The 24,184-nt window shown below is 38.1% G+C and overlaps 1 protein-coding gene across 3 annotated transcripts in view; it reads right to left on the bottom strand.

Moving 5' to 3' along the window:
• Positions 1-24,184, bottom strand: part of MYOM1 (myomesin 1) — a 79,435-nt gene that overhangs the window by 31,628 nt on the left and 23,623 nt on the right. For 2 of the 3 annotated variants that reach the window (XM_051611157.1, XM_051611156.1), the window contains 14 exons: positions 20,181-20,273; positions 19,204-19,292; positions 19,015-19,077; positions 17,275-17,439; positions 16,572-16,733; positions 12,619-12,760; positions 11,866-12,065; positions 10,227-10,283; positions 9,720-9,844; positions 8,058-8,241; positions 6,862-7,036; positions 4,076-4,197; positions 1,034-1,230; positions 137-263 (listed from right to left, as the gene is read on the bottom strand). In XM_051611157.1, the coding sequence (XP_051467117.1) occupies positions 137-263; positions 1,034-1,230; positions 4,076-4,197; positions 6,862-7,036; positions 8,058-8,241; positions 9,720-9,844; positions 10,227-10,283; positions 11,866-12,065; positions 12,619-12,760; positions 16,572-16,733; positions 17,275-17,439; positions 19,015-19,077; positions 19,204-19,292; positions 20,181-20,273 (1,901 nt within the window). Of the gene's footprint in view, positions 1-136; positions 264-1,033; positions 1,231-2,817; positions 3,145-4,075; positions 4,198-6,861; positions 7,037-8,057; positions 8,242-9,719; positions 9,845-10,226; positions 10,284-11,865; positions 12,066-12,618; positions 12,761-16,571; positions 16,734-17,274; positions 17,440-19,014; positions 19,078-19,203; positions 19,293-20,180; positions 20,274-24,184 lie in introns of all 3 variants that reach the window. The other variant, XM_051611158.1, reaches the window with a different exon arrangement.

The raw sequence follows: 24,184 nt of genomic DNA, 5'->3' as shown, positions 1-24,184 counted from the left end.
ATTCAAGCCTGGGCATGAACTTATGAACTTCAGCGTCTGTTGACTCCCCCGGAAACTGAAGGCATTCAGAACAGATATTCAGTCACAGAGCAACCTTGGGCTATGAGTAACCTCCACCTCCCACTCAGAATCCTACCAGGTACAGCAATGGTCCATTCTTCACATTTGAAAGGCTGGCTGGGTGGTGAGGGTGTCCCAACCCCAGCCAGGTTAGCAGCAGCCACCTGGAACTGGTACACCATGTTTTCCTTCAGGTTTTGAATCTGCAGAATCAATAAGATGGTACTTATTAACTTCAGATTAAGGCTTCAGAAGAAAGTCACAATGACAATTATCAAATGCATGTGCATGCTTTTAAATGCCTGAAGAAATGAAAGCATTATTGACATCATACATTAGGCAATAATTGCCTTGGCTTTTCCTCAAATCAATGGTGGACCATGAGTGGTCTTAGCATGCTCAAATTGTAAACTACTTTTCCTATTGATAAATGCTTTGATAGTCAGGGATGGAGTGAGGTATCACTCAACAGTCTTATTAGTCTGCCTCATGATACAGAACAAGTTCACTTAAGGCAAGAGTTGCCCTCACTGTGGGGTGAAACTCAGTGCTGGCATTGCTTTTCATTTGTAAAGCAGCTCAAGCAGGTTGTAGCTAGGACTGTCTCTAAATTGGGTCAAGAACTGATCACAAAACAGAGCTGGCAAGAGCTGGTTCCAGCACTAGCAAGCACTGAGGTAGGTCCACCAAGCCCATTAGGAATGTCATTTGTTGTGAAGGCCTGACTATGAAAAACTTAGGCTATATCAAGAACAGTGCATTCACAGATGACGTTTGGTGTCAGACTAACAGGTAACTGTGCAAATAATTATGCAGAGAGGTTTAACAAAGATAAATACATTTCTCATCATGGACATAAATCCCTCTAAACAGCAATCCGTGCACTGAATCAGAATTCATCCCAATTTGTCTTTGAGATCTGTTTTGAAAATATTGTCTGCACTTACAGCAGTAACAGAAGTTAACCTCTTACCCTGTATGCCCTCTCACTAATGGCCTTAATGTTGGCCTCCATCCATTTCCCTGGAACTCCACCAACCACTTCACGATAGTTCACGTAGTAGCCGGTAATTTCTGTTCCACCGGTGACTTTAGGTTGTTTCCATCCTAACACCATCGAGTCACGAACACTCTCAAGTACCGTAATGTCATAAGGAGGAGATGGAGCAGCTGTTTCAGTGTGAATAATACATAAATAAGCAGGAAGCAGTATTTCAATTGTCAGACTAGTATTCAATTACCTTACTCAGGTGGCTCCCATCCTGCATTTCCTAATTAGGACAAAATTTAAGTGATCCAGGGAAATTTTTGGAGTAGGAATAAGAACTGCAGGATGAAAGCTTCAATAAAGCAAATGAAAAAAGTCCAAACTCCCGTAGGAATTAATTTTCAGGATCATTTGTTTTTTGAGAAGCAAGCTGATACATAGTGAAAGAGTGTGTTGCAATTGCAGCTCTGATGTAAGTGACCAGGACTCACTTTAAAACTGTGAGAAATGAGGAACTAAAACTAACATTACAGGAAAAGTAAAATAATTGGAGATGCAATGATTTGTTTTCTTTTGCTGAAAGCAAATTTTTCACACATACAATATGCATTGTGTTCCTTTTTTTTAAAATAGACCCATACTCTTCCCTCCCCAGAATGTAGCTTATCTGATTTTTTTTTTTTAATTTATTTCCTTTTAAATGTATACACTGTGTAAATTTTATCATTGCACCCATCACATGATCTTACCTTAATGGAAGAAAGTGTTATCATAGGCACTGTAGGCTGACCAGAAGTGGAACATGTCTGTTACTGGAACTTACATTAAAAATTTTGCTGCATAATCCTCTTGGTTTTAATTTTCTTTTAGCAATACAGAAATCATTAACTTTATTCCACCCATTTCCTTATAAAGCTTTTTGTGTGTCTAGTGGGGAAATGCTTGCTCACACTCAATACGTCATGCACCAGTGAAGAGCTCTACTTGTGACCTCGAAGTCCTACTTCTGACAGAAATCCTACATCATGTACATTTCTGTTTGTCTTTAATGTTTTATCTCATTGTCAGCTAGCTCCAGATGCCTTTAGTTTATTTTCTGTTCAGCATTTTGCACAAGCCTTTTGAGACTCACTTCAGAGGGCTTGGGAGGAATCCAGTTCATTGGGCAGGTACTGGGACTTAAATGAAATTCAAACCCCACATTTCTCAGGCATGATGGGTGTTTAAGTATTGACAACATAAAATGATATTTTCTGCATTTGCCTTCAACTTCATGGGTTTTCCTCCTTACATTTTGCTGTCAGTCAGAGATACAACACAACATTTATTAGCACTGTGTCTCAGAGGATAAGCTGTAGATTAGGCATAAATCTACAAAGGTTCTTCGTCATCCTAACACAGCACAGATTTTCATGCTTACCACCATAATCAGATTTCATTTCCTTCATACATAAGCCAGAGACTGGTAACAAGACTCCTAAAAAATTACTGAAGTGATTTAGAAATAATTTAGTATCTTGGATATATCAGTATGTAGTCAAACAAGCTATTAAACTGGTAAATGGATTTATAGCCACTAAGTTTGGAAAATCGTCTTCGATACCACTACATGCATAATGATCTTAATGGAGACTTGAGCATGTAATTAATGAGTCTGATGGAAGACGCATCACTGGAGAGCACGTTCAGTACTGGCGCAGATGAGCAGAGGTTACAACCTTCTGAAATGGATGTGCCCAAGCAGTGAAATCCATTTTATTAACTCTCACCTATATTTTTCTTCTTTGTCACTTTTTCCAGTGTCAAAAGATCCCTGGGTTGAGACTTACTTGCCTGCTTAGCAGCAACTTTTTGTGGTGCAGATGTGATGGCATCCTTAACCTTTTCTCTCATGTTATTGTCTCCTGTACTCCCCAGTTTGTCAGAGCTACTGGGTAGAGTGTCTCTATTAAATTTAGCACTGCATTTTAGCAAAGCATCTGTGTCAAAGATAGGCTGGGAGGACCCATGCATGCCTTCCCAGCTGGCAGTGCAGTCTGTTAGTCCGCCAGCTTTACCACTCAGTTCAGGACACACACCATGAAGCAATCCTCCCCCTACAATTGCCAGAAAACAGCAAAGACATTTTAAATTAGAACACATTCTTTTTTCCTCATTTAATCGACAGAATGAAGAAATGCATACAGGTAACAACACATCCAAAGCATGACAAATCACAGGTTTTATACACAAAATGTTAAGGTTGAACTCACAAACGTTTAAAATGCACAGAATACCTCTCAACCTGCTCACAAGTAATGCTCTTTTAATAACATCTGCTTTTCAGAGCAGAAGAAATGTGGTAAGTTAATAGTAACTTTCATTTCATGGAATCATTTTAGTATTAGAACTTTCAAGTCATATTTCTGATCCTTTTAAAATGATCTCGCAAAATTGCCCTAGGCCACATCTCTCTGCTCTAAGGTTGTGAGGTATATGGGTTTGATACAAATGAGAGTGAGGATGTTGCAGACATACAATTTATTCTAGCCCAGTGATCTCATTAATCTTCATGGATTAGTTCAAGCAGTGGCAAGCAGAAGTAATTTATCAATAAAGGGAGAACACACAGGGTTAGAGAAGGTTTACAAAAAACACATTGCACTGATTATTAGGTTTAAGTATGGAGACAAATTTCTTAGGAACTGACTATATAGGATGGTGTGTGTTAGATGTGATAAATACCACATTACGGAATCACAATGACATTCCATTTTCCAGGATACCTATGAAGTGACCTGGACAGTGCTTTCTTACAGTGATTCACCAGAAACACCTGAAGAAGACTGGATGGTGAAGGTGAACATTCTACAAGAATGCAGTGACTGTGAAACTATGGTTGTGAGACCATACGATCTGTGGATAAACTATAATGTGTGGACAGCATTGTAAAACAGAACAATTAGTTACAAATATTTGCTGAAAACGTCTTTACTTAATTTAAAGAAAACATATTTACCATTGAAAAGAGCAAGGAAAATAACTTACCAATGGCTGCTTTCACTTCAATAGGCTCCGAATCGTCTGAGAATTCACTGAGTCCTGCTGCATTAACAGCTCTGACTCTGAAAATGTACTTCTCACCATTTATGAGCCCATGGCAAATGAATCTAAAATAAACCAGTGAAAGGATACTTACAAAATATTATGAAGAAAATAAAAATTTGTTGGGGAAAATTAAGTATTTATTTAATACAATTTATTCTGGTTTCTGAAAACTGTGGATAAGCTATGACCCCAGACACCCCAATGAATGTCAGAAAACACAGAATATATCTAAGAATGTCCTTGAGACAATGCGAATAATGTCTAAAACCACATCTCTTTAGACAGACTCTTTACCAACACTGTCTCCTTAAGACTACACAAGTTTTTGTAGTACCACAGGTGCTATGTTTCTTCTCCTAGTCTATAACATCCATACAATTGAAACAATGCAAAACTCTTCAGACATAAGGTCTATATTTGTTTGTGGGATATCTTCATGACATAAGACACCTTTAGCACATGTTCTCATAATCTACTTCCAACAATAAACGAAAAATTCCAGTGTTCAGAAAAATGACAGGGCATTGTGCAGGAACTAACAAAAACTGCTCTGATTTTTTCTTTCACTTTCTTGCTTCTATATATGACACAATAATCTAAGTCAGAAACACTTATTTATTAGAATAGTTTTTCTACTGGATTACCTAATGAGCACAGAAAAAACCTGTGGTGCGCACCCTGAAAACACAAAATTTCCCAAGACAGGAATAATTTATTTTCAGAAAATTGTGGTTTGGAAATTTAAACTTTTTATTTAAAATAATATTGATTTTTCAATGGTTATTTTAAGTGTATTTTATTTCACTTCTGTTCTATTTCATAATGCCGTGTCTTGTACTACCAACACTGACATCACGCAATCATGTAGGAAGCAAATATAATGTGGAAAACAAAATGTATTTCAAAATCCACATTTTGTTTCGGAGGAAAATCCCCACCTTGAAAAAAGAATTTCAGAGCAGAATTTTCCCTACCCACAGACTTTTTCACATAATTCACATTCAGCAGGATATGTGCAGAAAGCAAATTTCAAAAGATCAAAATGTGCTGCATGATGCAAACTATGAGCTACAGCTCATGCTTTGAGATTGACTCAACCAGAAAAGCCAAGAGTTAACAGACAGCCTGTGCCTGACTGCATCATATGTTATGTCACCTTGGCTAGAAAAGCATTGATAGGAACCTAAGCAGTGTAGTTACATCACAATGTATAGTAACTCAGAACAATATTTTTATTTCTACAGTGAATAAAGATCGTGTTTTGTATTTTAAAGTAAGTGAAGAGCATGAAACTTCCCCAACACTTGATGTAACCACGATATAAATAATAGAATTGTATATGAAAGTATATAATATTGGCACATACAGCTGTTGCAATATGAATGCACAAAAGAATACTTCAAGGAAATTGTTGTGCTTGTGCTCAAGCAACTGGTGTTTTAGGTATTTTTGATGTATTAAGTATTTATAATGCCTTTCTAAACAATCAAGTTTGTCAAAGACTATTTAGCAGAGACTTACTTGTTTTAATAAGGGTTGCTATGGATAGCAATTACAAATAAGCATAATCAGTCATAACAAGCATGGACTGCAATTACTCCTTTAGATTCTGAATATTACATTCTTATTCAAACAAAACCAAATCTGATTTAGCTCACTAAGTTTTAAACTTTGATTATTTTTTTCTGACTGTAGACTGATCTTCAAGAAATGTGAGTTTATACCCAATATTTGTGTTCATTAACATAGAATCACAGAATCGTAGAACCATTCAGATTGGAAAAGACCCTTGGGATCACTGAGTCCAACCATCATCCCTACTCTACAAAGTTCTCCCCTAAACCATATCCACCAACACCACATCCAAATGACCTTTAAACACATCCAGGGATGGTGACTCAATCACCTCCCTGGGCAGCCTATTCCAGCATCTAACCACTCTGTGAAAAAAAATTTCCTAATGTCCAGTCTAAACCTCCCCTATTGTAGCTTGAAGCCCTTCCCTCTTGTTCTGCCACTGATTACCTGTGAAAAGAGACCAGCATCAGCCTCTCTACAATGTCCTTTCAGGTAGTTCTAGAGACTGATGAAGTCTCCCCTCAGCCTCCTCTTCCTCAAACTAAACATTCCCAGCTCCTTCAAGTGTTCTTCATAAGATTGATTCTCTAGGCCCTTCACCAGCTTTGTTGCCCTCCTCTGCACTCGCCCCAGCACCTCAATATCTCTCTTGAATTGAGGTGCAATTGATAATTGCAAGCAAAAGAGCAGTTAGAGAGTAATATTATTAGAGTGATCCAGCCCACATTTCCTCTTGACATTCTAGATATACAGTCCAGACATGTTTACAGCAATCTTCCAAAACAAAGGACTTTGCTTTCAAACATTGTACAGTTTAGTTTCCCCAATTTGTAACTTCAGTCATTCCTTGCTGTACTGTTTTTCATCAAACTGATAGGTTGTACAATAGCAAAAACTAGTGAGCTGCTTCTCTTCACTAGCCATCTCTGTGTTTAGTCTCCCTTGACTAATTTTTTCTCATATGACTATAAGTTCCTTTTGGACAGTAATTGCTTTTTGAAATATGTTTTTATAACTTCTTACAAACATCTTCTGCAAGAGTGATTCCAGCCTGCTGGTTACCTCAGAGCAATTAATGGCTGGAAAGCAACTATACCCAGTAAATCAAGAACTGGTGACCGTAATTTCCATGCTTTAAACCTCATTACCTCGTGCCTTTCACTGGATTGTTGTTGCATGGTTCCCAACAACCAGATCCAACTACACTTGACTCAATGTAGTACCCAACCAGCTCCTTGGCATCTGGAGGCTCTGTCCAGGTGACAACAACTGAGGTGTCTGTATTCCTGGTTGGCATAATACGGCCAGGAGGTTTGGGAATATCTGTAGGAGAGAAAAAGAAATAAATTTGTGACTAGCCAGTCAAAATTTACAAATAAAATAAAAGTGATATTCTATTATTGATTGTATTAGCACAACTAATACATATTTAATCTCCCCAAACTCCTCTGATTTCAATCAAGTAATCTGATGCAACAGGACAGGATCAGTAGGTTCAAGCCTCTGGTGGTGAGGTTCCTCACATCTCCATTGCCTATTGTTATGGACATTTCCTTCAAATCAGATTTTGTTAATTCCCTTGTGCTGAACATCTGCACCAGAGATGTGATTTGGAGCTTTCTAGAAGGAAAATGTGTTAGGTGTACACTGAAGGATTTTTTGCAGTCCACAGAATAAGTCAGAAGCAAATGCTCCTGTTAAATAGCAAAATGCGTCTAAAGTGTTTTTCAAGAAGAGTCATTTTAATCTTCTTCTTAAATCATGTAGGTTATGTGCACCAAACTGCTCTGAGAATTCAACCAACTGAATGAACCAAAAGTAAACAGAGACAATCTGGGAGCTGGAATAAAATCTGTGCTGCCATTTGGAAACAAATTTCTAATGTACACATAGCTACTGATGCTTTACTGTGGTGAACATCTTGGCTTTTCTCCCAGTGGAAATAGTCTCTGCATTCATATAAGTATTCAATTCTTCACTTTTGTTTAACTTGGCAAAGAAGGAAGGTTAAATTCTGCTGATGTCTGGGCTTATTTTCAATAGATTCTAAGTAAAACAAAATATTTTTCTACTTCCTTGAGTTTTCATTTTCTTTCACTGCCTTTGCAGCTCTTGGCATTGCTATTTGCAGCTTAATTCCCTTGGTTTGCATCTGTCATCTGACTGTACATTAAAGTATCAACAACCCAAACAAAAATTATTTTAGCTAAAGGGAATAAATCAATGACCACTCTTCATACCTCAGTTATTTACTGGGCATCTATCTGTCTTTAGACAAAACAATTACAGCATAAACTGAAAAGATATTGGGCAAGTAATTTAATACATATGGCCACACACTTACCGAGTTTGTCATCCACCACAGTGGCTTCAGTTGCTTCTGAAGGCTCACCAATTCCAGCTGAATTGCAGCAGCGAACTCGGAAGCAGTAGGATTTGCCTTCAGCCAAATCAAAAACTGCAAAACGAGGAGACTTCACAGGGATCTCGGTGTTCACCCTTTGCCAGTCCTCTGTGCCAGCAATGCACTGCAGTCAAACCCAGAAACTGCATTTGGAGCAAAAGTCTCTGAAAGCTGAGTGTCTAACCTGACAAGACTTTCTGCCTGGACCACCAAATGGATGTCTGCTATGGAGAACAGAGTGTCACGCTCCTTTTTTGGGCCTTTCCACAGAATGAGCGTATTTCAAAGCTTGTGAATTTGCCAAATGTCCATCTACTCCAGAAAATGTACATAAAAGCTTAGTGGTTTTCACATATCAAAGCTAAACTCCAGAAGTGATATTATTATTAACTGCACCCAGTTCTGGACCACCTTCAAAATAAGTTCTGCAGACATTCGACAACTTCCAAAGATTAAAACTCTAACATTACCACATTGCTTCTAGATGTTCTTGTGCCATCCTCTAAAATATTTTGAGGTGTTAATCAGGATCTGCCCTTACTTAAAAAAAAAAATCACATGTGCAATTTCTGAACTGTTTTTATTTCTGTGACTAGAAGTTCTGCGTACCGGGATCGCTTATATCACTAAGATTAGTGGTTAGTTTTTGCTTCTGATTTACATTAATGACAATTTCAAGTAATGGGTTCTGGTTTCTGAGAGATCTCATATTCTCAGGAAAACATTAGCTGACTATGTGACATTAGTTCTCATTAATCAGCATACAATAGGTTCTTAAAAAGCTTTCTTATGTGGAAACTCAAAATTCATATACTCATCCTCTGTTGCTAAGTGAAACTCATTTATTTAGATGAGATTTCATAAGAGAGATTAAAAAACACATAATGGGAAGATATTTATGTCTCCCATGATGACACTTCTAGGTTGACAGGGAAAAATATTAATTAAAAAGTTTGTGAGCCATGAAATATAAGTGAAGAGGGTGATGGTATCTTCTAGATTCTAGCAGCCATGCAAAAAATATCTCTGAAAATCAGGACACTGAAATGAAAACTGATTCTGTTCTAGAAAATAAATTCTGTCATCTTTGTTGAGTGGGTGAAGAAAATGTAAAGTTAATGTAGAAGATAAATATGAAAAGGCAGCTGGAGAAGGAAGTGCTCATGCCAAGAAACTCCCACAGAATGCTTCTATCCAAATTGTTCACAATCTGTCCCATGAGACAAAATACATTTATACAGATTTTACATATATGTGTATATATATATGTATATAAATACATATAAATAAACATGTGACTTTGCTCTGTGCCTTCTCATTATAGAGGAAGTTTGTTAGCCTGTCTACTCCTGAGCAGGTCAATGACACTGTTCATAAAAGAATATTACAGCATGTGACACATTCTGCATCTACTTTCTTATTTCCCATCTTTCTTTTCTTCCTAGTTAATCTACATTATCTCAATGAGGATCTACAAGTTCTCGTCCTGGCCATAGCGTGAAAGTCTCAGGTGGAAATGAAAGTTAACTAAAAGTCCATAAGAGATGGCAAAACAAATGTAAAAGATTGACACAACATGATTCAGATTTTGTCCACTTTTACCTTTTCCACAAAGTACATGATACCCTCGTGGCCCCGCTGTCCAGGAGGTTTCCAGCTAAGAACAACATAATTCTTGGTGGCTTCAATAACTTGGAGGTCTGTAGGTGGACCAGGAACAACACCCTCTGAAGAACAGGGGAGAAGAATATGAAAGGGAATCGGGATTTAATTCCTTCAGATTTGTATCAGAATTAGTGTTATAATTAAAGTATAAAAGGAGTATTAATATACCTTGTCACTTGATTTGTTTTTTTTAAACACAGAGTCAAAAATCTCCTAAATACTAGTTTTAAATGCCATTCCTTTAAAGGAAGCATGTTTATTTGTTAGGTTCTGAATAATGCAACCTCACCTCGAAAACCAAGTTGGGAGTTACTCAAGGTCAAGTGACTCTCAGAACAACGAACTTTGGGTGCATGCCAAAGTCCATTGAACTCACTGGGAGTTTTTTTTAATTATTCAGCCAGTTTCACATGAGACTTTTGTAGGCAAAAGGGCTGTGTTTACCTGCAGGTTCTTCCTCAGTGACAATAATCTGTCCAGTCCAAGGAGCAGAGGGGTGACCTGAAACAGACGTCAGAAGTATCACAAACATGGGAGACTTAGGGATTTTTGAAACAAAAAAAAAACAAACTATTTATGATTCAGAACTGACATTTGCAAGATTCATATGAGGTCCACTTTTGGTCACTGCTGTAACTGTTGCTCATGTAGCAATCCAGTCACCCAAGCTGGTTGTAGGCTCACTGGCTTGAATATTGAGAGCAGCTCAGCAATCAATATAGCTAGAAAATTTAATCCATGGAAACATCCATTCCTTCCTAAAATGTCACTGAAGTCACCTAGGTGACAAGCAGTGGTACTTGGCTCAGTCAGTTCATTGTTTTCAGAGCATTAACTTCAACCTTATTTTCCATACTGTATTCATTTGGTTTAACAACTCACTCATTAAAGGAACAGCCAAATCCTTTAGGCTGCTCTTTGTCTCTTTTTAACCACTTTCCCTCACATTAGCAGTTTTCAAATCATGGCTCACAGTCACAAACAGGAAGAGTTCAGCCTGACTCAACGCATTAACTTGATATGATTTGGGTGGCTCTTCCAGCATATCTGTGTCATCAAATTACTGCAGTTAGGCATTGAGCTTTTAACCAGGTCAATGCACTGTAAGGGATAATTTTTGCAAATGCTGTTCTTCACCTCCATGTGCTTCCCTTTACACTGGCTGATCTATTTTGGAAATGTGAGCTTAGAGGGAGCAGGTGGTGAGATCAGAGGATCACGAAGGAATGAGAGGAGGAGACACAATGGGAATTGGCCACCAAGACCAAACTTCATCTCCTGAGACAACTTCCATACTTCCCATTGAGAAGAGGCCTCCCCCAGACTTGAGGCTTCATGTGTCTCTGAGTAAAATGTTTCCTAGCAGTGCCAAAACTCCTTCCTCTGGCCTTTTGTTTGTATTTTCAATGGGAACCTTGGTTATCTGACTGCAGTCTGTTCCTTGCAGCATTAATGAAAAACACACAAGCTGGGACCGTGGGAGCCATGTAGCTTTGCATACAATACTCCTTCACAGGGGACCATTTTAAATAGCGAAACTACATTAAAAAGTAGAAATAATTTTAGGCATATCATTTTGGCATATGGATAGAGGTGGATTTGGAAGCAAAATGTCTGGGACGTTGCCAGGCTGTGCGAAAAATACCCTCAACTTGTAAAAAGTTCACTTTCAAGCAAAGAGCTTGGGATCATTTGCCTGTATTGTGCTGCTGTTACTGCAAGACTTTGTCACATGAGCACAGAACCAACCACCCTTGTCTGTGATACAGAGAGGCACTATTCATAGGACCACTTTATTTGATGGTGACAGAAGCAAGTCTCTTTAGGCAATTAGCTCTCCTGTGACTCTTCCTGTCTTCTAGCATAGCCTCACAGCCAGCCAAAGCCATTTGAGCACTTTGTGCAAATAGAAGTGAGAGGATTTCTTCTTGGCAAAGCTGTCTCCAAAGAATATTTTGTTTTTGCATTGCTCCCTCTAGTGGGATTTCGAAGCTTTATGAATATATAGTCAAATTTATTTACTTTTTTAAGTGAGTTGTGACATCTTAAACCTCTCAGGCAACCTGCAAAAAGAACACCTTACTTCTAAGCCTGGCTCTGTCAGAAGGATCCAGGGCAGCAACAGGCTCTGACACCCGGGATGGAAGGCTAACGCCAGCTTTGTTCACAGCTCGGACTCGGAAGATGTAGGAACGGCCTTCAATCAGACCCGTGACAGGAAAACGAGCAAACTTCACAGGAGTCTCATTGCACTGGGTCCAGTGGGTGGTGCCAACCTCACACCTGAAAAATGTAAACAGCAAGAGCAGTGCTGGGAAGGGAAAAGTGCAAACTGGGAGTACCTGCCCTTCCACCCCTTTACAGCTTCACCATCTACTGGTGTTCATTGGCTGGTCCATGCCAGCTTCCTCAGCAGTGTTGTATACTGGTGACAAGAAAGCAGCTGCACCAAGGGGTCAGGGCTGAAGTACTATGTGGGCCTGCACTAAATCTCTCACAGCTGCACCCCTGCTTTCCTGGACTGAGGGAGGAACACAAGCAAAACTCCTTTCATTGTTTAAACCCTCTGAAGTATGCTCCAAGATGCTTTAAGGAGTGTCAACTTTAGCATACTTGAAGGGACATGTATCTTTTGCAGTTGCCAGAAGGAGACTACTTCATCTTTCATGCACATCAGGCCCAGCCAATCTAAACCAATAAAAGTAATTTTCTTCTGGCCAGCAACAGGAATGAAAACAACAATGACCTTTTTGTCTCCTGCTTTTCAATGTTTTTTTAGGTTTTTGAGTTAGAATGAGAAGCAATACCAACTCTCCAGTCCAGCTTGCTCACTGACCTGTCAATGAAATAACCCAGGATGGAGTTTCCTCCATCAACAGCAGGCTGCTTCCAGGAGACAATGACATAATCTTTGTTGGCATCTAAGCACTGCACATCCAGTGGTGCACCAGGGGCTCCAGGCATTTCAGCATCAGCATCTATGAGGATGGAGACATATGTTTCCAAATGTGAACCACAGTTTTTTCACAATTATTAAGCTTTAGGAGCCAAACTCTGTTCCTACCATACAAAGGAAAAAAAAAAAAAAAAAAAAAGTTGTATTACTAGCTTAAAAAATTATTTGGTTTTATATTGCCAGTGCTTTTCTAGGTTTTGGTTTTCTCTTTGCCACATTTACAAATGCTTAATATGTCACAGCATATTGTTAATGTAATTCACCTAGGCATTTCAAAGAAAATTGGTAACATGCATTCTAGTTAGGTAGCTGTGAGAACTAAAAACTTGGCAGTCCATATATTTACCTGCTATTCTACTTAGGAGAAGAGGCTAGTATCTTGCCTTACAGCCAGGCAATAGCTCAATCAAAATTATTCCCACATTGGATAGACAACACTGAATTAAATATCTTATCTTCACACATAGTCCTTTCTTGTTTTTTGGTTAGCTATGAACTGCAAAGGTATCACAACCTTTTGAAGTTTAATTATAGTACATATACATTATCATTGTGGAATATAACCTTCTTAAGGATGAGCATATGCTTCATTTCAAACATTTACCACAAATCTTTGACTGCTGGTGTCAAAGGGCCTGGACTCCAGCATCAGCTTCTGGATATATCTTATCTAAAGCTTTAAAAAACAGAGCACAGTGCTGGACACTGTGGAATTTTACTGTTTGCACAGTAAGAGTCCGACTTTTGAGATGGGGTAATTTTCATGTAAAGAAAAATAACGTTTGCAGGAAGATTGTATAAAAGACTTTCAAAGAGAGGTTGTTTCTCTGCAGAATGACACCAAGTTGTACAATTACAGGTAGCATTTTTCAAGCCAGTTACTTCAAAAGAAGACCCAACTTAGACAAGAAGATGCAATACCTGAATTTAAAAAAAAAAAAAAATTGCTAATAAATATTGTTCATACATTCTATCTAAACCCTAGACTTCTTTAAAAGGTTTGATGTTCCAAAGCGCTACATGATTTTGTATTACAACATACAGTCTTCTCTATGTTTTATGCTTTTGAATTTGAGAAAAAACAAAGTCTTCCAAGACTATTTAACATGCTTCATTATTAAAAGAGTCCTCTTCAGGAAAAATTAAAATAAAGCAAGACTAAAACAAAACCACACTTTACACTTTTCTTATAGGCAGAGCAGCATTGCGTGGGCTTTCTGAGGCTGGGCCAAAGGTAGAGTGTCCAGGTTCTAATTAGGGCTAATTTGATGCATTTTAAAAAACAATTAAGTACAGAGTGAGGAATCCAATTAACATAACAAAATAATAAGAATTAAGAGTAATAACAATACATCTTCAGTGATCTCCATATGAAAGGTTTCAAATGCCCGTATTTACCCCTTGACTAACATGAGACACCATAGTTTCTTTCCAAGACAGACTGGGAAATACCTGGGACAACTAACATTGCTGGTCAGCCTCAGGGAGGTTAGGATTTCGTCCCTTACGGCTTGCTGACAAATGATGACCTGTAGCCATGGCAGAAGAGTCACACATGCTCTCAAAGCCCACTAACATTATAAGCCTGATGAGTGCATCACTCACTTCCATCCATACACAGGGATTTCTACATGTGACACAGAAAGAAAACTGCTCATGCTTAAATACCACAGCTAGCCATTTGTACCAGATTTTCCTACAATTATGAGGAGCAACGATGAATATGCTAGACAACTGAGACTGTGGGAACCATTTAGGTAGGAATGTAGAACATAATTAATCCAATTAGAATCTGGCAAACACACCAATAGACTAGTAAGATATCCTGGTGAAAGGGGTCATGGGTTTGCAGTCAGGTCATAGCTAGAAGACACATTGCTAGAAGATGTAACAGGAACAAGAGAGAGAAATTATTTACACAGCAGCACAATTTAAAACAAAGCAAGAAAGTCAAGTCCTGTTCCCCATCATGGATGCTCATTTTAGTAGATTCTTTCTTTCTGTAATGAAAGCTCTGCTTCAGTCATGTTTTCTAAGCAGGCTGTTATCTCACAGAGCTCTGCTGGACTTGGCAATGCAGTTCCATTCTGAACATGGTCCCAGAGCCAAGAATTTTCAGAGCTTTTGAATTAGCATTTCATGCTTCAGCTGCTTCGAGCAGCTGGGACAGATATAGAATCTGCATGCAACCTGATAGCCATGGCTCCTTTTAAAGAAATATTTCTCTAATAGAACTTCAAGGAAGATTTTCACGGTACAAGGAAACAACACTCTGAGAAGTCACATTTTGATTCTACAGTTTGCTGCTTTACTTTCAAGAATCACTGAATGGTTGAGATTGGCAGACAACTCCAGAGATTGACTAGTCCAGCCCCTGCCTCACAGTGGGTCAGCCAAAGCTGGTTGCTCAGGACCATGTCAATTCAGGTTTTACATCTCTCCAAGGATGGAGACTCCATAGCCTGTCTGGGTAACCTGCTCCAGTGTTCAACTACCCTTGCAGCAAAAAAGTGTTTTCTTATGTCTGAATGAGCTTTCCTGTGTTTTAATCTGTCTCCATTGCCTCTTGTCCTGGCATTGGCCACCACAAAAAAAAAAAAAAATAGAATCATAGAATCACAGAATCATAGAATTATATAACAGTTTGTGTTGGAAGGGATCTTAAAGATCATCTAGTTCCAAGCCCCCTGCATGGGCAGGGACACCTCCCACTAGACCAGGTTGCTCAAAGCCCCAACCAACATGACCCTGGCCACTTTGGAGGAAGGGGTGTGGCATCTGCAGCTTCTCTGGACAACCTGTTCCAGTGTCTCACCATCTTCAAACTAAAGAATTTCTTCCTAATGTCTAACCTAAATCTACCCTCTTCCAGTTTAAAGCCATTACCCCTTGTCCTATTGCTACATGGCCTTATAAAATGTCCCTCCCCAGCTACTTTACTTCTCTCTATCAGTATTTATACACACAGATAAACTCCCCTTAAGCCCCCTCTTCTCCAGGCTAAATAGCTCCACCTCTCTCAGCATTTCCCCTTATGAGAGATGCTTCAAGCCCTTAATCACATCACAGCCCTTCGCTAGACTAACTATAGTCAGTCCATGTCTCTCTTGTACTGGGGATCTCAGGACTGGACCCAGCACTCCAGATGAGCCTTAGCAGTGCTGAGTAGAGGGGAAGGACCACCTCCTCCATGTGCTGCAATGCTCTTCCTGATGCAGCCCAAGATGACGCTGTCCTTCTTTGTGACCAGGGCACATTACTGCCTCATGTTCTCCTTGGTCTCCACCAGGACCCAGGAGGTATTTCTTAAAAGCAGCTTCTCAGCCAATCAAGCCCCAGCCTGTCATGAGGTGCATGAGGTTATTCTTTCTCAGGTGTCAAAATTTGTGTTTACACTTCCATTGTATTTTTTTCCTGCATTGTGCATTAATGAGAACCCCTCACATTTCACTCAAACTGTTGATCAAAACAGCTAGCAGTGAGATGGTTACAAAAATATATTTTTAAGTTATTATGTACATTTTTCCTCTTTATGACTTAAGTTCAGTACTCTTCACAGGCTGAAATTGAGAAAGAGTAGTGAAGTTACTTAACTACCCTAAATTTCCTCGTCAGAATGCCAATGTGGTTTAGAAGTCTTCTAGCATGCACCACCAAAGCTTTGAGGTATGCACTAATTTTTTCCAAAGATAGCAACTGACAGCTAGAATCTATTATTAGAAAATCATTATTCTCTTTTCATTGGAAAATAAGGACCTAAAACGGCTGAGTCTGATTTTGCCAGCTTTTTCCTCATTTCTCTAGTGAGTTTTGTTCACAAGACAATATCCTACCTCGAACAAAGACATAATTGCTGTACTCTTCATAGTACTCTCCCATCACCACTCGTAGAGTGTAAAGACCTTCATCTTCCTTGTTTGCATGAGTCAGAGTTAATGAAGCTCGCTCCCCGCTCCAGTGCATCTGGACCCATTTGGATGGTGTAATAAGAACACCTACAAATTAGAGAATTTAATGATGAGAACTTGTTGGTTCTACTGAGGAACATATCCTGAATGTGCAGGGCAGATTGGAAATACACAAGAGATCATTCTTCTTACATAACTTTCACTCTTAGAAGACAAGCATGAATTAAAGCTAACTTTGCTATCATGATATTTTCATCTTAATTTTCAAAGTGTAACACCAGAGAGCAACAGCTTTTTTACTAGCACGCACTAAGTAAATAGTAAAAGCTCTGTGGGCTATGCAGATGGACCACATAGATGTTGGAGCTGATCAAAATAATTCTAATTTAAATTTCTTTTTACTCAAGAAAGAAATCCTAGAAGATGCTTTCACAGTGTTTTGTCGGTTTTCTCACCCTGGTTCCATTTCAAAATACCAAATTTTGCAAAAAAAAATAATTGAAAAATAAAAAATATTACTGTTTAGAAATCTGAAAAGTAATGACCAAATTAAAACATTCATATATGCTAAAATAAGGAAATATTTGTACAAAATAAGTTTATATTTCTTCTTGTCAAACATCCTTACCATTTCTGTACCATTCGATGTCTGGTTTGAAGCGCTTGATATCAGGATTGATGACAACACTGCAGCCCAGACTCACTGTCTCGCCTTCTCTCCCAAAGGCTACATCAAATGTGTCGACAAAACTGATTTCAAACCTGGAAGCATAGCCATGAGGGCTCACGCCAACTGTACATGGGGAAAAAAATCTGGCTGTTTACTTTTTCCTTTGCTTTTGTGATGAGAGCAGTAAGCAAGAGTACGCACTGGTTATGAATACAAGCTCAGGTAAGGTTTAAGATTTCAATAGAAACAACATATATTCAGCAACCATATTCAGAGGTAACTGCAGTGTCAAATAATCCAAGCCCTTACTATCACAGAGAATCAATTATTTCTTTATTCACACAACTCTGGTTCTTACATCTAGTTCATTTTATCAGGGAGAGGCTCCTGCAGAATATCATTCCAGAATTTCCAAAATTTCTGATGCAGCATTTTATCATAATTTTTTTTATATAACTCAAACAGGCTTCTATTTATGATTAATTATTTGTTCAGGTCAAACTGATATTTAGCTTATGTGGCTCTTTTATTTCCCTGCTCCATCTCAAGGCAGTCACATGTCCACTCAACCTTACTTATTTATAAGCTAAATAAGTCAAGGGTTGGGAGGATGTGTTGGAGCTTTTAATATAAAATGAGCTCTCTGTTCCTCCTGGCATTCAAGTAGCCTCTTTTTGTAGTTGCTCCTGAACTTACATTTTCTGATGTTTTGTCACCTGAGTTGTGCAGTTTTCCAGACAGAATAAAGTAAGTGCCTTTCACTTGTGCTACATGTACATGGCACAGGGGCACCCGTATTTCTTTAGTAAACACCTCAGCTGATAAAACCTAGGGTCACATTTTCCTTTTCCACAAGTATCCTACACTGGTAGCTCACAGTCTTCCTGTGATCAGTGAATATATGCAGGTCATCACCTTCCATTACCTAGTGATAAATCACAAATTATATTGGAAACTCATGGCCTTGCATCTTGTAATATGGTACATAATCTTGTTTCTATTCTTTCAGAGCTACAGTATATAAAAGACATCTACTATGCCTTTGCAGCATATCCCTGATTCTATTCGTGCTGCTATAGTAAAAGGAATGTCTGTCTCATTGTTCAAGTCTTCCATGGACAGGAGCCCTAGGGCACTTCACACACATCCCATTATAGGAGTGGACTGTCTTCAGAATTTCTCATCATGAAAGAATCAATACAAAATGGTAAATTACTTCCAAATGTAAGGGCTGCAGGTAAAACAAATTACAGGGTTTTACCTTGGTAAATCCAAAATTTTCAAATTGGACACTGTCTATTTTCCATGCATTTTCACAATGTATGGGATTCCATAATGACAGATAAAAATTATTTAGTCAACTGCTCTACTTACGCACATGCACCACTTAGTTTTTTCCAGACCATGTTTTACAAACTGGAAGATACAAAGTGTCTCTCTATTTGACAGATTTTATTCTGCAGCCAAAGGCAATATTAAAAGGATGTTTCTTACATAGGAAAATAGCCATAGACCCAGAAGGCAATGACATTTTCCCCTATGAGAGAGGCTAACACCATCCGTAACGATAGAGTTCAGTACCTTTGCAAATCAGACCTGCTACTTTTTAAGTAACGTTACAAAATATTCTGCTTAGCCATTTGTCATGATATCACAACTGTAAATGGATGTGTGAAACAAACACATATTGCAACTTACGGCCCAGAGAAAAGGAAAGAGTTCCAGCATGCAAAAGACTTGCATCAGTATCTCCTCTGTACCCTAGACAAAAAAAGTGCAACTCCAGTCACTATCAAGAAGAGGTAAAGGCTCCTGAGCCACCAAAATGAACTCAGTAATATGCATCTAAAGAAAAAAAAAAAAAAAGGAAATGCTTTGCAAACCTACTCTTTACCACAAGGGAAGCATATGCTGAAATTTCTCCTTTAACATTCATAGCAGAGGCCCGATACTGAGCAGTGTCATCAAATTCACATCTAAAATGATAGAAATTATTAGGCATGGAACCCGTTTACCCCATTGTCATACCCTTTCCTATCTTTTAGATTAAAAAAAACAACAACTCAGAAATCTGCATAAAACCTATACAGACACACTGGACACTGAACTGATTGTAGCCATTAAGTTTTTCTCAATGTTAAAAATATAGTGTTTGGAATACAGGTTTATTTTCAAATATCACTTGCATCTTTGCAACTGAGAATACAATTGAAAAAACTATCTAATAATATTCATCTAGGTTAGCTCTAACTTACTGTCTTTTATGAAGTGATGCCTAATGTGAAAGCTGTAGAAATGGCAGAGATGATAAAAATATGTTCAAAGGGCACCTACCAGTATCTAAATTGTCCAATCTAGAGTTTTGCTGATTGTCCAATTACATTATTAGATTTCATTCTTTCAACGTTTCTTCAATGCAGAGTAACTGTAAACATTTCCTATTTGGAGGATGAGTACTGTTTAAGATCTTTCTTGTGTACAAAGTGAGGACATCCCAGTTCTGTTCCTCATTTCAGTAAGAACCAGGTTTAACCCAGGTTCATTTTAACCCTGAACCAGATTTTTCTCATGTTTGACTGTACTCATTCAGCAAAGAAATGGAAAAAGTAATCACAAATGTCCCACATTTCTGACTCACCCATAAACAGAATAATAATCCAAATAAATTACTCACTTCAGTAAATTGCATATTCTCCACTGAGAAAACCCAGAACTGTTTCTACATTTAGTAGACAACATTCACCTCAGCTGTAAAAACTTGGTATCTCTCACATCACCAAGAGATATGTTCACATTGGGCACGTCTTGATCTATACCAATATTTCAGCTTAAGCTATTTGTTAAATTATCCATTATTCCCTTACGTGCTGATCTCCAGCGAGTGCAGACCATATCGGTTTTCAATTATATACTTGCCAGGATGAGCCTGATCATCGATGGGCACATTATTTTTGTACCTATGGAAAAACAAAGAAACAGTATGTCCCAAACAGAAGTGTACAATTATATACTTTAAAAGGTTAAGTGCTTGATGTTTGAAATAGAGTATCAGTTTCTGCATGTTTCTCCTAGATAAACTGGAGTCTAATTTCCTGGAAAAATTTTATTAAGTGACATTTAAAGACTCGCTCTTTTCTTTGACCTGTCTCAGGTAAATTTTTTTTCCTATTAAAGTGAGAAAATAGTATTGAACAAGGTGAAAACCAACTTATATTAGAATGAATTTCAGGTTAGTATTTGTAAAGGAATCAAAAAGTCACCATGGGCAACACCTTAGAGTTTTGTTAATTGCAAACACTGGCAATTCTGTACCATGCTTACCTACTTGATATCGTACACATTTGGTTTACATATTTCATCTATTTTTAAAACCCACAGATTCACAAAAAATTTCAGATAGAAAGACATTTTTTTATTATTATTATTTATTTTTTACTTGCATAGCTAGGTTGGCAGAAGCCCTGATGCAAACAGGATTAGACTGCTTATAAAAAAAAATCTTCACGGTAAAGTGCATTGCAGCAATGGATCTGGAAAGACCTGTACTACAACAAATTTTTCTGCCTTTACAAGTACACACTATGAGTGTTTTCTTGGTACAGGAATATATTCAGATAGGAAAAGTTTACAGTTTGAATTTCCTAGTGAGTTATTTGAAGGAATGAATGAACAAATATCACACAGCAGTGAGAGGTAATTTCAGAATTTATATAAAGAGCTGGAGACTCCGGGAGGGAGAGTTCAGTGCTTCATGGTAGATTCTTCCTCACCAATCACTGCATATGAAGTCAGTCATTCTGGACAATACATGATGTAACCAAGTATATATTCAAGTGAATTCTGTCTTAACATTATTAACATGGAACAAACTAGCAATAGGAGTCTAATAAAATTAAACACTGAATTGTGTTCTGTACATTTGGGATTGAAGTGAGGTCTATAAAGAAACAATGTTCCCTAAGATAATGTCCTCCTTCAGCAGAGCTTTCCCTGTAAGGTGCTTATGTAAGGGAAGTGGAAATAGAAATTAGGATAGAGAAAAGCATCTTTTACTTTGATGTAGCTTAAATAAGCCTTTCTCTTCACAAGTCATCCAGCCAAAAAGCTTTGCTTCTTCATTTTGGATTTTAAAGGTAATTTTCTCTCATGATTTTGAATCAGGAAAAGGAACTGCTCTGCTGTCAGTGGTATGGCCCACTTCACCAAAGAAGTCAGCTAGAAGCTATTTTATTTTTACCAAGAATATTAGTAGTTTAATATGTCTCAAGATGAAGCTATATTCACAATAAATCTGAAAATTGCCTTTCAGCAATTTCAGTGTTTTGGAATAAGTAATGTTTCCCTGGCTACAAATATTTGGGCACAGTAGTACACTGGGATTTTTCCAAGTGCCAAAGTGAGTGAGGATCATAAACCCTAGTGCCTTTCATCCTATCTTCCCCTCAGCAAGATGTCCATGAAAAGAGACTCAATGCAGGTCAATAACCTCAATTCCAGATTTCAAACAGTTGCAGAAGAGCTTGACCCCTTTATAGGTCTTCTACCTCATTATCTTGACTTACAGCAAAGAATAATACATGGCTCCATTAGGAGTAAATTGATTTGCTCTAAGTCTTCACTTCATCTCTTCAATGATGCCACCCAGACTGATCTGCCTGGGAACTTCTGCCTATGTGTCAAATACCTTAGAAAACAGAATAACACCATCAGTTCCTAATATTTTCCAGGGAACATGAAATCCTATGAAATGGGACATAACTCCTTGATTTCTATAGCTTTTCTGCAAAGGGCTGGGTGACCCTTGGATCTTGTTGGCAGTGAGGGTGTTAAGCAGCATGCAATGCATGGTGTAGAAGCAAGCTGAGTCAAGCAGCAATGAAAATACTTTCATCTCTCTTGTCTTCATTACCAAGTTAGTAAAAAATAATGTATTCAATTTTTGCTTATTTATATTCATCTCTGGAAAGAATATGGCTTATGTGTCAGAAGGACCACGTGTTATTTCTGGAAATGCAAATTCCAGAGCAGCCAAGTCATTAGCTAATGTTGGACTGCAATCTCCCACTGTCATTATGCACTTATATTTTATGCCTCTTGCTACTGGTTTCAAGTGTCCCGGGTTTTCCATACGCTTTTTCCAAGGGAGTCAGAACAGCTGCATCACAGAGGAAGTTTTTTTTTAAAGATCATGAAACTCTGAAATTTATCATGCATAGCACTGAAAAGTCTCCATTGCTTGTACAAATGACTGGAAAACATGACTGACATTAAATTAGAAATGCTGAATGAGAGCTGACAGATCCAGGACAGCACCATTCTACCTCTCAGAGCAAAGACTCCTACTGAAATGGCTATGAACTATTTTTTTCCATTAGTAGCCTGTGGCGAACTGAAATCCCGTTGGAATTCAGATGTACAGTAAAATGCTGTATTAATTTCCACCATCCACATTTAGCACTTAGATGAAAGGCTGGTTCACAATGAGAGCAAGGCAGATAGCTGAAGGCTTGCTTTAACCATGTCAGGTTTTTGGGATAATGTCAATCTCAACCAAAGCGAGAATGGCCCAGCTGTCACGTTCTTGGTTTGGATTCAAGTTACAGAGCTGGATTGCAGCCACAAGGGTAGCTGGCTGTTCCTTACATTCAGCTGAGATGACATCCAAAGAGTTTGTCTGGAATCCTTTCTAGGAGGAGTGTCAAAACTGGACACTTGCAACCCTTACATGACGGGAAAATTGCATCCATGCAGAGTCTGGCTATCGGTTGTCATCGTTTAAGGAGAGAGACCAAGTGACTTTATGGGCATCACCTCTGGCCTGGCAACGTATGACTTAGTAGCACTATTTATCATGCCCTGAAATTATGGTTTTTTAGACTTAAAATTACCACAGAGTCCATTAAAAAATCAAATACTAAATTGCAAAATATGAGTATTACTTAACATAATGTTTTCTCTTGACTCAACCAATACAATCTCCATAGGAGTTATTCCTAGTTAATGCTCAATGCTGAACACAGGCTTATTCTTTGTTAAACCTATAAACACATCCATACGTTCTAGAAGAAATTTTTACATTAAATAATGAGCGTCAAATCTCATTTTAGATTTGAAAAATGGTTATTACTTATGATCTTAAAAACTTGCTGAGTTTTTTTTCACCAAGAGATGGTGAGAGACTAAAGCTTCATAAGCCACTCTTAATTAAGCTAAATTAAACTCCAGTCAGAGTAAACTTTAACCCCAGAGGCAAATTAGACCTCCAGTTATGGATAAGAGTATATTTTGGAGTTCTTACAGTAAAGATTTAGTCCAAGGACCATTCAAGTGAATAGAAAGTTTCCAGTAGACTCCAAATAGCTTTCAGAAGATTTGGGTGGTCTTAGATCTATCTGCAGTCTTTAACTTATGTTGAGTCTGCTATGCATACTCCGCATCATGAGATTTCAGTTTCATGAGGATTCAGTACTACAAGTCCTCAGCAGCCAAGCAGCTAGTTCTTAACCAAAGCATGCCTTAAGGCTTGAGGGACATTAATGGCTTTTGTAGACTAAACAGAAGTATTTGGAAAACATTATTTTAAAGATAGTACTGACAGTAAATTAAACTGCTATTTTTTCTTTATCAGTAGGCAGAAAGAATATATTGGGTGTCTCCAGAAAAAAAAAAAAAAAGTATTTTCATTGTTGTTACACAAAGTATTATTTTGCCTTTTCATATTTTGCTTTCTTTTTGTACAGGGTGACTTGAAAGGCGTTTGACAGGCCTCTGTACCTAATTTTTTTAATTGAACTTGTACCTTTCCTGAAAAAATAACTGAGATAATTTCACAAGCTGGTTATGTGGTGACTTTCAGTAGCAGAGATAC

This window comes from Apus apus, chromosome 2 (assembly GCF_020740795.1).
Source record: "Apus apus isolate bApuApu2 chromosome 2, bApuApu2.pri.cur, whole genome shotgun sequence".
In the NCBI taxonomy this organism is placed as follows: Eukaryota; Metazoa; Chordata; class Aves; order Apodiformes; family Apodidae; genus Apus; species Apus apus.
Note: the sequence above shows the minus strand (reverse complement) of the source record. Positions and strands in the feature narration are given on the sequence as shown.